The sequence below is a fragment of the Eptatretus burgeri genome, chromosome 5, assembly GCF_056783735.1.
Source record: "Eptatretus burgeri isolate ZD-2024b chromosome 5, Ebu_testis_v1, whole genome shotgun sequence".
NCBI lineage: Eukaryota > Metazoa > Chordata > Myxini > Myxiniformes > Myxinidae > Eptatretus > Eptatretus burgeri.
In genome coordinates, this window is record NC_140965.1 from 3,078,518 (window position 1) to 3,091,716 (window position 13,199).

At 45.0% G+C, this 13,199-nt stretch overlaps 1 protein-coding gene across 1 annotated transcript in view; it reads right to left on the reverse strand.

The window, feature by feature from the left end:
- Nucleotides 1-374: 374 nt before the first annotated feature.
- LOC147025711 (carbonic anhydrase 14-like) overlaps nucleotides 375-13,199 on the reverse strand; it is a 59,275-nt gene continuing 46,450 nt past the window's right edge. Inside the window, exons 6-8 of the mRNA XM_085880403.1 lie at nucleotides 7,316-7,379; nucleotides 2,045-2,208; nucleotides 375-1,710 (exon numbers count right to left, since the gene is read on the reverse strand). Of these exons, the coding sequence (XP_085736529.1) occupies nucleotides 1,528-1,710; nucleotides 2,045-2,208; nucleotides 7,316-7,379 (411 nt within the window). The 3' untranslated portion in view covers nucleotides 375-1,527. The remainder of the gene's footprint in view (nucleotides 1,711-2,044; nucleotides 2,209-7,315; nucleotides 7,380-13,199) is intronic.

Below are 13,199 nucleotides of genomic sequence, written 5' to 3' on the forward strand. Positions count from 1 at the left end.
TGGTTGTCATAGGGATATCGGATATTGGCTTGTATGTGGATGGGTGACGATATACTGGAGTTGGTGCAGCACAAGCATGATGGGTCGAATGACCTCCTGTGCCAATATTCCTTGTAAGTGTCTTTGTGTGAGTCATATTTATTCGGTTTTGAATGTTTTCGATTAAGATTTTTATACATCTGTCAGGTCACTCGAACTTCATTTTCCCCAGGACACGGTGCAAGCAGGACCTGACGTCCGCGTCTCCTGTTTCGAAAACCATGTGACACAGTCGAGGTCCTTGTGGAGCACAAGGAACAATTCACAAATGGTATTCAGAGCTTGCACAAACACTGATGGTTAGTTGGTGTTCACGATGACATTTAAAACATACGTATGTTTCGATTTTTATTCAGTTACAGACTCGGTCACAAACACAAGCTAAATGTGTGAAGCAGGTATTGTGAAGCATCATGTGAAGCATTGTACGAAATAATGAAAAAAATTATTGAACCGTGTCCCAGCAAAAGCATAAATGGCGAATGAGATTACATCCAACAGTAAAGATCACTTTGATTCGCTCATGGGTCATCTTTATTATCCATCCATCCATCCATTGGGACCATACTCTGTGCAGAGCGTTGGTTGGTGCTGCCTAAGCAGTCTCCTTGGCAATTGGGCACAATCCTGGACGGGTCGCCACTCCGACACAGGATACCAGCAAGCTGGCACTCATTTTACCGACCTCTGAAGGATGACAGGCAGGGTCAACCCCACCTGGTATTAATTCAACAACCAAGTGGGATTTGAACTCAGATGCTCGAATCCTGAGCCAACCACCCTGACCATTAAGCCAACACCAGGCGTATCTATTTATTATGTATGCAAATATGTTGACATTTTTGATCCATCTCCTCCAAACGACACTCCATCTGCTCCATACCTGTTCATTGCATCCTCATACCCATATTGTCTGAACTCGAACCCTTCTTTTAACACACTCCCCTCATTTTTATTGTCATATCAACTTCCCTGCTTTTTCTCTGTTTTGAATTTCTCATTTTAGCCTTGCTCAGTGCACACATATGCCTGGTGTTGGCTTAATGGTTCGAGTGGAGGGCTTGGGATCCCACTCGGCTGTTGAATTAATACCAGGTTGGGTTAACTCGACCTGTCATCCTTCAGAGGTCGGTAAAATGAGTGCCAGCATGCTGGTATCCTGTGTCGGAGTGGCGTCCCGTCCAGGATTGTGCCCAATCGCCAAGGAGACCACTTAGGTAGCACCAATGCTCTGCACAGAGTATGGTCCCAATGGATGGACGGTGCATACACAATGATGGCGTAATATTGCACTGCAAATGAAGCAATGATGTCATTGGTGGCCCCTGTTCCCATTGTGAGATTTGAAGGGGAGTGGGGTAGTGAGATAATGTTAGAGTGGACAAGCAATACAAACACAAGAAGATTCAGACATTATCACACGAAAACACAAGAATGTGACAAACCAGTCAAGTGAAAACACACACACACACACACAAATATGGAAACTCAGAAGGCAATCATGATGAGACAGGTGAGTGTGCAGGAGAGCAAGGCAATGGTTTTCTTCAACAGAAGGCTCTGTGCTTGTGAGTACTGCACGGTACGAGAATTGAGAGGTTGAACAGACCGGAAGGTATTGACCAAGTTGATGTCTCCTTCTGCCATCACAGTCGTGGAAAAAGTGTTGATCTGGTTTTTGGGAGGAATAAACAAAATCAAATTGGGAAGGTAAGTCGATTGTGTAGGAAACATGAGTTGTGTGTGGGTAGTTCAGGAGATTTGGAAATAAAATTAAACATTTTCATAAATTTAGTGATTTTATGTATGCACTAAATAAGACTTATTATTAAAAAATCCCCTTTAATCAATGTATCAAGTATTTCTGGAATTCAGATTTGTTTTATTGATACCAAATCAACTCGTCTTGTTAAACATATCATTCATAACTTTTCATTTTATCTATCGTGAGTAAATAACTTTATTACACACTCACAAACACATATATACACACACACACACATACCTGTTGTTGACTAAGATGGATCTTGGTCTCAAACATGGTCCAAATGACAACCTCGTTACATTCGGGTGTTGTTAGAGAGCCGTGGTAACGATAATAATTGTTAAGTTCACAATTTGATGGCAAAAGGTCAGCCATCTTAAAAGTGGATATGTTCACACGTTGATCTGTAACAGTTTACAAGAATCACATGTTTGTTTGTTCTGTACAATGGTTAAGTTTAACACGTTCATCCGGCACCTCCGTTCATCCAAGGTGGAGATTATCTCCACATCAATAGGAGGGAACATTTAAAGACCCACATGTAAATCAAATATTCATTTACACCGAAAATTTGTCAACATTACCTATTTACCCACTTCTTGGATGATGTAATGCATTTTATACATTTAGATTAAAAAAAAAATACACCCGTGCGGGAATGACGGTCATCTCTGCGAGAAAATATATAGCCTCCTGAAGGTAGGGCAGTTTTTGCAAACTTTGAAGTCACGTGACGCAAAAGCGAAATTCGAAAATCCATCCTGACCAAATTTAGATATTGTCCCATAGATTCATATGCCACAATCAAATTCAAGATTGCTTAAGAAATGTAGGAGGAGATAGATTTTTAAAATCGTCATTTTCGCATTTTTTGCCAACTTTGAAGTCACGTGACACGAAATCGAATATCGAAAATCCGGCCCGACAAAATTTAGATATTGTCCCATAGATTCATATGCCACAATACCGGGTGTAGTGGAGTGCGCCTGTAATCCGGCTACTCGGAGGCTTGGGTTGGAGGATCGTTTGAGGACGGGAGCTCTGCGCTGGGCCGCGCTATGAGAGGTTGTAGGGCAGCCCGGAATCATGGCGAAACCCAATTCATATCCCTGTGTCTTAAGAGGCGACCAGGGTTGCGTCAGGAAGGGCATCTGGCAAAAAACCTGTGCCAAATCAGTATGCGGATCATAACGGATGATCCGCTGTGGCGACCCCTAACGGGAGCAGCCGAAAGACGAACAACAACAAGATTCATATGCCACAATCAAATTCAAGATTGCTTGAGAAATGTAAGAAGAGATAGATTTTGAAAATCGTCATTTTCGCATTTTTTGCCAACTTTGAAGTCACGTGACACGAAAGCGAATATCGAAAATCCGGCCTGACAAAATTTAGATATTGTCCCATCGATTCATATGCCACAATCAAATTCAAGATTGCTTGAGAAATGTAGGAGGAGATAGATTTTGAAAATCGTCATTTTCGCATGAAAATCGTCATTTTCGCATTTTTTGCCAACTTTGTAGTCACGTGACACGAAAGCAAATATCGAAAATCCGGCCCGACCAAAATTTAGATATTGTCCCATAGATTCATATGCTACAATCAAATTCAAGATCGCTTGAGAAATGGCGGAGGAGATAGAATTTGAAAATCGTCATTTTCGCAACTTCAAAGACCTCGTGACCTTGACCTTGACCTTCGGTGACCTTGAAAGTCATACCATCGTGTACGTCTCATCGACCTCTATCACGATCACTAATGACCAGATCTCCCGCTTCAACTTCATTGTGGACGGACGGACGGATCGTCACCTCTCCTCTCAACACCAATATTATTAGGTCATGCTCGAAGAGATGACCTAAAAACGGATTTAGTAGTGTCTATCAGGGCTGTGTTCCATTAGCAAGCAGCTTGCTTTCGCTTGCCAAGATAGTTGTTCCGTATGAACCGCTTTGCAAACCGCTTGGCAAGCGGAGCAGTGATCAACGGCTGGGGTGTGAACTCCATTCGACAGCAGATTGCTATCGCTTGCCCAGGGTTCACACAGCCACGGAAGAACAAATTTCCAGGAGTTTTCCAGGACCTTTAATATAAATGTTTTTATGTAACAAGTGACATTGAAATAAACCACGTGAAGAATGAAACATTGTTTGTTTGCTGTTATTTCATATTCCATTGAATATTTCAGTAACTCGAAACACCTGCTACCCGAGGGAGCAGCCTGTTGGGGGGGAGGGGCAAATATATTTTGCGCCGTGGCTAATAATTTCCCCTGTGTGCAGCAGGGGTTGCACTGTGGCACGTGTACAGGTGAAAACCGTAAACCGTACGAACACGTATACCAAATTTGGTGGACGTTGGCCCAGCCCTGCAACTCGTGCATCATGAACCGGGGAAGTTTACAGGGTCACCCTCGCTCGTGGTGCAAAGAGCTTTCAGGACCACTTGTGTTTTCTGTGCATTTCTTTTCTTTGTGGATTCTGGACTCTTAACACCATAATCTCTGCATAATGACGTCACACACTCTTACCTTGACCAAGCTAATCCAAAACCTCTACTTTTTGTGTCACACATCACCTTCCTCGACTGTTCTGCACTTGGTTCACCACTAACAATAGTTTTCCTCTTGTGAGCCACGGTTAAAATCACGAAGGGCAATAATAACTGAAAACAAAGGAATTGATTACGATTCCATGGAGTGCAATATACACGACACAGGTACAGAAGAGGTAGTCCGCAGGTTCCGAACACATGTTCTTCAAAATATGCTTGTAAGCCACAACAATGAATCCCCTCTATATACATGTAATAGGTGATAAACTGGTTCCAGAACACAAATTAAACCCTATTTTTTTTTACATAAAAACATGATTAAATGTACTCTTTTAATCAAAAATGAATACATTAGAGTAAATGGAACGTGTGTAGTGGTCGGGATAACGAGGTAGTTGGAGGAATTAATGTTGAAGCAGGACGAGCACAGGTATCGATGTCTCTTCGTGCAATTAAACAAACCCTGTGGAGAAAATGGCGTGTGAAATGGCACAAGGAAACGTGTATGAAGGAGGTGTGGGTGAGTGTGTGAAATGGCACAAGGAAACGTGTATGAAGGAGGTGTGGGTGAGTGTGTGAAATGGCACAAGGAATCGTGTATGAAGGAGGTGTGGGTGAGTGTGTGAAATGGCACAAGGAATCGTGTATGAAGGAGGTGTGGGTGAGTGTGTGAAATGGCACAAGGAATCGTGTATGAAGGAGGTGTGAGTGAGTGTGTGAAATTGCACAAGGAAACGTGTATGAAGGAGGTGTGGGTGAGTGTGTGAAATTGCACAAGGAAACGTGTATGAAGGAGGTGTGGGTGAGTGTGTGAAATGGCACAAGGAAGCCTGTATGAAGGAGGTGTGGGTTAGTGTGTGAAATGGCACAAGGAAACCTGTATGAAGGAGGTGTGGGTGAGTGTGTGAAATTGCACAAGGAAACGTGTATGAAGGAGGTGTGGGTGAGTGTGTGAAATGGCACAAGGAAGCCTGTATGAAGGAGGTGTGGGTTAGTGTGTGAAATGGCACAAGGAAGCCTGTATGAAGGAGGTGTGCGTTAATGTGTGAAATGGCACAAGGAAGCCCGTATGAAGGAGGTGAGGGTTAGTGTGTGAAAGGGCACAAGGAAGCCCGTATGAAGATGTGGGTTAGTGTGTGAAATGGTGGAAGGAGAAAGCCTGTGTGAATGAGGTGTGTGTTAGGGTGTTAAATGGTGGAAGCTGGTGTGAATGAGGTGTGGGTTAGGGTGTTAAATGGTGGAAGGAGGAAGCCGGTGTGAATGAGGTGTGTGTTAGGGTGTTAAATGGTGGAAGCCGGTGTGAATGAGGTGTGGGTTAGGGTGTTAAATGGTGGAAGGAGGAAGCCGGTGTGAATGAGGTGTGGGTTAGATGTTAAATGGTGGAAGCCGGTGTGAATGAGGTGTGGGTTAGGGTGTTAAATGGTGGAAGGAGGAAGCCTGTGTGAATGAGGTGTGGGTTAGGGTGTTAAATGGTGGAAGCTGGTGTGAATGAGGTGTGGGTTAGGGTGTTAAATGGTGGAAGGAGAAAGCCGGTGTGAATGAGGTGTGTGTTAGGGTGTTAAATGGTGGAAGGAGGAAGCCTGTGTGAATGAGGTGTGTGTTAGGGTGTTAAATGGTGGAAGCCAGTGTGAATGAGGTGTGGGTTAGGGTGTTAAATGGTGGAAGGAGGAAGCCTGTGTGAATGAGGTGTGTGTTAGGGTGTTAAATGGTGGAAGCCGGTGTGAATGAGGTGTGGGTTAGGGTGTTAAATGGTGGAAGGAGGAAGCCTGTGTGAATGAGGTGTGTGTTAGGGTGTTAAATGGTGGAAGGAGGAAGCCTGTGTGAATGAGGTGTGTGTTGGGGTGTTAAATGGTGGAAGGAGGAAGCCGGTGTGAATGAGGTGTGTGTTAGGGTGTTAAATGGTGGAAGGAGGAAGCCTGTGTGAATGAGGTGTGTGTTTGGGTGTTAAATGGTGGAAGGAGGAAGCCGGTGTGAATGAGGTGTGGGTTAGGGTGTTAAATGGTGGAAGGAGGAAGCCGGTGTGAATGAGGTGTGGGTTAGGGTGTTAAATGGTGCAAGGAGGAAGCCGGTGTGAATGAGGTGTGTGTTCGGGTGTTAAATGGTGGAAGGAGGAAGCCTGTGTGAATGAGGAGTGTGTTTGGGTGTTAAATGGTGGAAAGAGGAAGCCGGTGTGAATGAGGTGTGGGTTAGGGTGTTAAATGGTGGAAGGAGGAAGCCGGTGTGAATGAGGTGTGTGTTCGGGTGTTAAATGGTGGAAGGAGGAAGCCTGTGTGAATGAGGTGTGTGTTAGGGTGTTAAATGGTGGAAGGAGGAAGCCGGTGTGAATGAGGTGTGGGTTAAGGTGTTAAATGGTGGAAGGAGGAAGCCGGTGTGAATGAGGTGTGGGTTAGGGTGTTAAATGGTGGAAGGAGGAAGCCGGTGTGAATGAGGTGTGGGTTAGGGTGTTAAATGGTGGAAGGAGGAAGCCGGTGTGAATGAGGTGTGTGTTCAGGTGTTAAATGGTGGAAGGAGGAAGCCGGTGTGAATGAGGTGTGGGTTAGGGTGTTAAATGGTGGAAGGAGGAAGCCAGTGTGAATGAGGTGTGTTAGGGTGTTAAATTGTGGAAGGAGGTAGCCGGTGTGAATGAGGTGTGGGTTAGGGTGTTAAATGGTGGAAGGAGGAAGCCGGTGTGAATGAGGTGTGGGTTAGGGTGTTAAATGGTGGAAGGAGGAAGCCGGTGTGAATGAGGTGTGGGTTAGGGTGTTAAATGGTGGAAGGAGGAAGCCGTGTTCTTTTTCAAGGTAAACGTTGAAGGTATATCTATCTTCACGCAATATATTAAATTATCCACAGATAATGAAACCAAACATCTTGTATTATCCTTCGAGATGAGATTATTAACAATGGGATGAATAATGATGATGACATGTTATGATTACTTCAAAGAGATCAATACATTGATGTGTCTCTTGGTACCTTTGTTTGGAATTGCGTGAAGTTTATTCACAATCTGGTCGAAATTCGTGTTTTGTTTTCCAACCTGAAGCAAAATGTCACAAACAGTGGTCAATTTCCTCACATTTCCCCACACATTACCTTTCCTCACATTTCCCCACACATTGCCTTTCCTCACATTCCCTTTCCTCACATTTCCCCACATTTCCCCTCACATTCCCTTTCCTCACACATTCCCTTTCCTCACATTTCCCCACATTACCCCACACATTACATTTCCTCACATATTCCCTTTCCTGACATTTCCCCACACATTCCCTTTCCTCACATTACCCCACACATTCCATTTCCTCACATTTCCTCACACATTCTCTTTCCTCACATTTCCCCACATTACCCCACACATTACATTTCCTCACATATTCCCTTTCCTGACATTTCCCCACACATTCCCTTTCCTCACATTACCCCACACATTACATTTCCTCACATATTCCCTTTCCTGACATTTCCCCACATATTCCCTTTCCTCACATTACCCCACACTCCCTTTCCTCACATTACCCCACACATTCCCTTTCCTCACATTTCCCCACACATTCCCTTTCCTCACACATTCCCTTTCCTCACACATTCCCTTTCCTCACATTTCCCCACACATTTCCCCACCTGACATTTCCCCTCACATTCCCTTTCCTCACATTACCCCACACATTCCATTTCCTCACATTTCCTCACACATTCCCTTTCCTCACATTTCCTCACATTTCCCCACATTACCCCACACATTACATTTCCTCACATATTCCCTTTCCTCACATTTCCCCACACATTCCCTTTCCTCACATTACCCCACACATTACATTTCCTCACACATTCCCTTTCCTCACATTTCCCCACACATTTCCCCACCTCACATTTCCCCTCACATTCCCTTTCCTCACATTTCCCCACACATTCCCTTTCCTCACATTTCCCCTCACATTCCCTTTCCTCACATTCCCTTTCCTCACATTTCCCGACACATTAAATTTCCTCACATTTCCCCACACATTAAATTTCCTCACATTTCCCCACACATTCCCTTTCCTCACATTTCCCGACACATTACGTTTCCTCACATTTCCCCACACATTGCCTTTCCTCACATTTCCCCTCACATTCCCTTTCCTCACATTCCATTTCCTCACATTGCCTTTCCTCACATTTCCCCACACATTCCCTTTCCTCACATTGCCTTTCCTCACATTTCCCCACATTTCCCCACACATTCCCTTTCCTCACATTGCCTTTCCTCACATTTCCCCACATTTCCCCTCACATTCCCTTTCCTCACACATTCCATTTCCTCACATTTCCCCACACATTGCCTTTCCTCACATTACCCCACACATTACATTTCCTCACATATTCCCTTTCCTGACATTTCCCCACAGATTGCCTTTCCTCAAGTCTGCCCAGACATTTCATTTTCTCACATTTTCCCTCACATTCCCTTTCCTCACATTTCCCCTCACATTCCCTTTCCTCACACATTCCCTTTCCCCACACATTCCCTTTCCTCACATTACCCCACACATTACATTTCCTCACATATTCCCTTTCCTGACATTTCCCCACACATTCCCTTTCCTCACATTACCCCACACATTCCCTTTCCTCACATTTCCCCACACATTACATTTCCCCCCACATTCCCTTTCCTCATTTCCCCACACATTCCCTTTCCTCACATTCCCTTTCCTCACATTTCCCCTCACATTCCCTTTCCTCACACATTCCATTTCCTCACATTTCCCCACACATTGCCTTTCCTCACATTACCCCACACATTACATTTCCTCACATATTCCCTTTCCTGACATTTCCCCACACATTGCCTTTCCTCACATTTCCCCACACATTCCATTTCCTCACATTTCCCCTCACATTCCCTTTCCTCACATTTCCCCTCACATTCCCTTTCCTCACACATTCCCTTTCCCCACCCATTCCCTTTCCTCACATTACCCCACACATTACAGTTCCTCACATATTCCCTTTCCTGACCTCTCCCCACACATTCCCTTTCCTCACATTACCCCACACATTCCCTTTCCTCACATTTCCCCACACATTACATTTCCCCCCACATTGCCTTTCCTCATTTCCCCACACATTCCCTTTCCTCACATTCCCTTTCCTCACATTTCCCCACACATTCCCTTTCCTCACATTTCCCCACACATTACATTTCCCCCCACATTCCCTTTCCTCATTTCCCCACACGTTCCCTTTCCTCACATTCCCTTTCCTCACATTTCCCCTCACATTCCCTTTCCTCACACATTCCCTTTCCCCACACATTCCCTTTCCTCACATTACCCCACACATTACATTTCCTCACATATTCCCTTTCCTGACTTTTCCCCACACATTCCCTTTCCTCACATTACCCCACACATTCCCTTTCCTCACATTTCCCCACACATTACATTTCCCCACACATTCCCTTTCCTCACATTTCCCCTCACATTCCCTTTCCTCACATTTCCCCTCACATTCCCTTTTCTCACATTTCCCCACAAATTCCCTTTCCTCACATTTCCCCTCACATTCCCTTTCTTCACATTTCCCCACACATTCCCTTTCCTCACATTTCCCCACACATTCCCTTTCCTCACATTTCCCCACACATTACATTTGCCCACACATTCCCTTTCCTCACATTTCCCCACACATTCCCTTTCCTCACATTACCCCACACATTCCCTTTCCTCACATTACCCCACACATTCCCTTTCCTCACATTTCCCCACACATTCCCTTTCCTCACATTCCCTTTCCTCACATTTCCCCACACATTCCCTTTCCTCACATTTCCCCACACATTACATTTGCCCACACATTCCCTTTCCTCACATTTCCCCTCACATTCAGTTTCCTTCCACTGCTCCTCAAAGAACCCCTTCCAGTACTTATTACATACTAGTACGTGCGTGGCCGAACGTGGAAAAAAAACTTTCAAACCACGAGCCAGAAACAACAACCACACAGGCCGTTCCTTCGCTCTCAAGTGTTCGTACGTGCGTGGCTGTACGTGCAAACCAACAACTAAAAAAATCTTTCAAACCGTGAGGCAGAAACAACCACACAGGCCGTTCCTTCGCTCTCAAGTGTTCGTACGTGCGTGGCTGTACGTGCAAACCAACAACTAAAAAAATCTTTCAAACCGTGAGGCAGAAACAACCACACAGGCCGTTCCTTCGCTCTCGCTTGCCCGTACGTGCAACCCCCCCCCCAAAAAAAACTTTCAAACCACGAGCCAGAAACAACAACCACACAGGCCGTTCCTTCGCTCTCAAGTGTTCGTATGTGCGTGGCTGTACGTGCAAACCAACAACTAAAAAAATCTTTCAAACTGTGAGGCAGAAACAACCACACAGGCCGTTCCTTCGCTCTCGCTTGCCCGTACGTGCAACCCCCCCCCCAAAAAAACTTTCAAACCACGAGCCAGAAACAAACACACAGGCCGTTCCTTTGCTCTCGTAAACGACGACTGAATTGGGGCATTGTGTTTATCTATAAATGCGGATAAGAAATCGAGAAATTATTAGAATACAGCAAGTCATCACTATCCGGAAGTGGTGCGTGCTAGTTCGGAATATTCACATGCATTCCACGAATTATCGCTTGCATTGAAGTAACAACTGCTGTGATACTTCCACACACAGAGTTAATTAAAATCCAAATTAAAATCAAGTTTACCTCCCTGTTTTTGCTTGCCATGACATTCGCTGCCATTGACCATTGCCACTCCTACGCCACGGTAACTAAGCCACCGATCCCCATCGTAACCGGGCACGGCACGTGACGTCATCATCGGCCGGCCGCGCACCGGCTTACGCAGCAACATGTCCTGTGATTGGTAACTAAATGGCGCATCGGCCACGCCTACGCAGCAACGTATCCTGTCATTGGTTGGTAAATAAATGGCCATAACTTGGGAAGCACTTGTCCGATTAATATCAAACCTTGAAAAGGCACATCCACAGGGCCCCAGCAATATAGCTGGAAAGTTTCAAGTAGACCGAACCAGTGGTTGTCGAGAAACAGCGGTCATACACACACACACACACACACACACACACACACACACACACACACACACACACACACACACACACACACACACACACACACACACACACACACACAGATTGCTGGAATCATAGATAGATGTACAAAGTGGTGGGGGTGGGATAGGTCATGGAGGAAAGGGTTCTGCATAAGAAAAGGAAAAAGAAGGTCATGTATGGGTGAGAAAGGTTAAAAACTGCACGTTTTGCATCGGTGGCCATCTATTTATTACGTACATATTGTGGGAGTGGGGTGGTGTTGTTCATATTATTGTCGCTTCACTGACGGGATTAGTAAGGGGGTGATTAAGAGGGAGGGGGGATTAAGAGGGAGGGGAGGGAGAGTGGAGTGAGGGGGAGGATAGAGAAGGGAGAAAGTAGGGCAGGGAGAGGGGGGGGATTGAGAGGGGTAAGCATGAGGGGAGGTGGAGGGAAGGCAGCGTTCCGGAAAATGTGACGTCTAGTTTAATGTCCATCCGAGAGAGGGCACACACACATTGATGAATCACCCTGCCTGTGAAGCACCAGAATGGCAGTTCATAGCTGGGTCAGAATTCGAACCCATGCATACCTCTCGGCTATCTTGCCATGATATAGCGATTCATTGCTTTGTAACTGAAAACATTTTTACTCATTGTAATCATCTCATTTATTTTGCCTTCTTCATGCTGGAAATGTCCACACGGACAACCGCACCACGGTATCGCCATGGAAGCTTGTAGAGATCTAAGCTTGAAGAGCGCTCCAAGCAAGCGCTCGAATAAAACAGTTGAAGAAACTTTTAAAAACGAAGCGTCGGAACTGCTGCTAAGTTCGATTGTGGAGTATATACTTTGAAATTTGGCTTCGTTTTATAGATTAGAGATGTGCAGAAATGAAATAAAGTCAGGAAAGCTGGCGTTTACAGGCATTTACAAGCATTGTAATGCATGCAGCTATTCTTAGCTATGATGATCAGACATTCGATGATATAAGTGAGGAAAGTAAAGAAAACAACTTGATTGTTAAGAAATCATTGCGGCCTGTTCCAAGCCAAGGCATTATTGAACAAGTCAAAAAAATAGCAGTTTAAGACAGAGAGACAGACAAAGAGAGCGAGAGAGAAAGAGAGAGCGAGAGAGAAAGAGAGAGAGACAGAGACAGAGAGACAGATACAGTAAGAGAGATGGATAGACAGACAGAGAGAGAGAGAATGACGAAGTGTGGGAACAGGGAAGTTTGGTAAGAGACAAGTCTGGAGACGGCGATGGTTCACGAGCAATGTACACGGTTCGCCTTTTTTATTTTTTGACCTTCGAGGGGACGCCATGGGCAAATGGCGGGAATCTGGAAAAACGTAAATGATGAAAGTTGTAGTACTCGAAGAGCACGACTTGCATACCAACTTTCATTCGAAACAGTTGAAAACCCGAGGAGCTCGATGTCCAATTTATTGATTTTTTGACATTTTCTAAGTTCGTGACCTTGTGACCTTGACCTTGGGACGAAAATGAAAAATCGAGCTCTGTGGGGCTATGCAGGTGCCATTGGGCTAACCAAATACTGAAACCCCTGCCAGATTCGACAAACCCCCTCGGAGAAGATGTAACTTGAAACCGGCTACCGCTAAAAACACATGTTTTTTGGGCGTGGCTCCGCCAATAATGGGCGCAAACCCATTCTCAGGAAAACACAACTAGATCATGATATAAACCTCCCACCCAAATTTTATCAAGATCGGATCAAAACCCACGGAGCTATGCTCAGGACAGACAGACAGACACAAACCCATAACGAATATAGTGGTC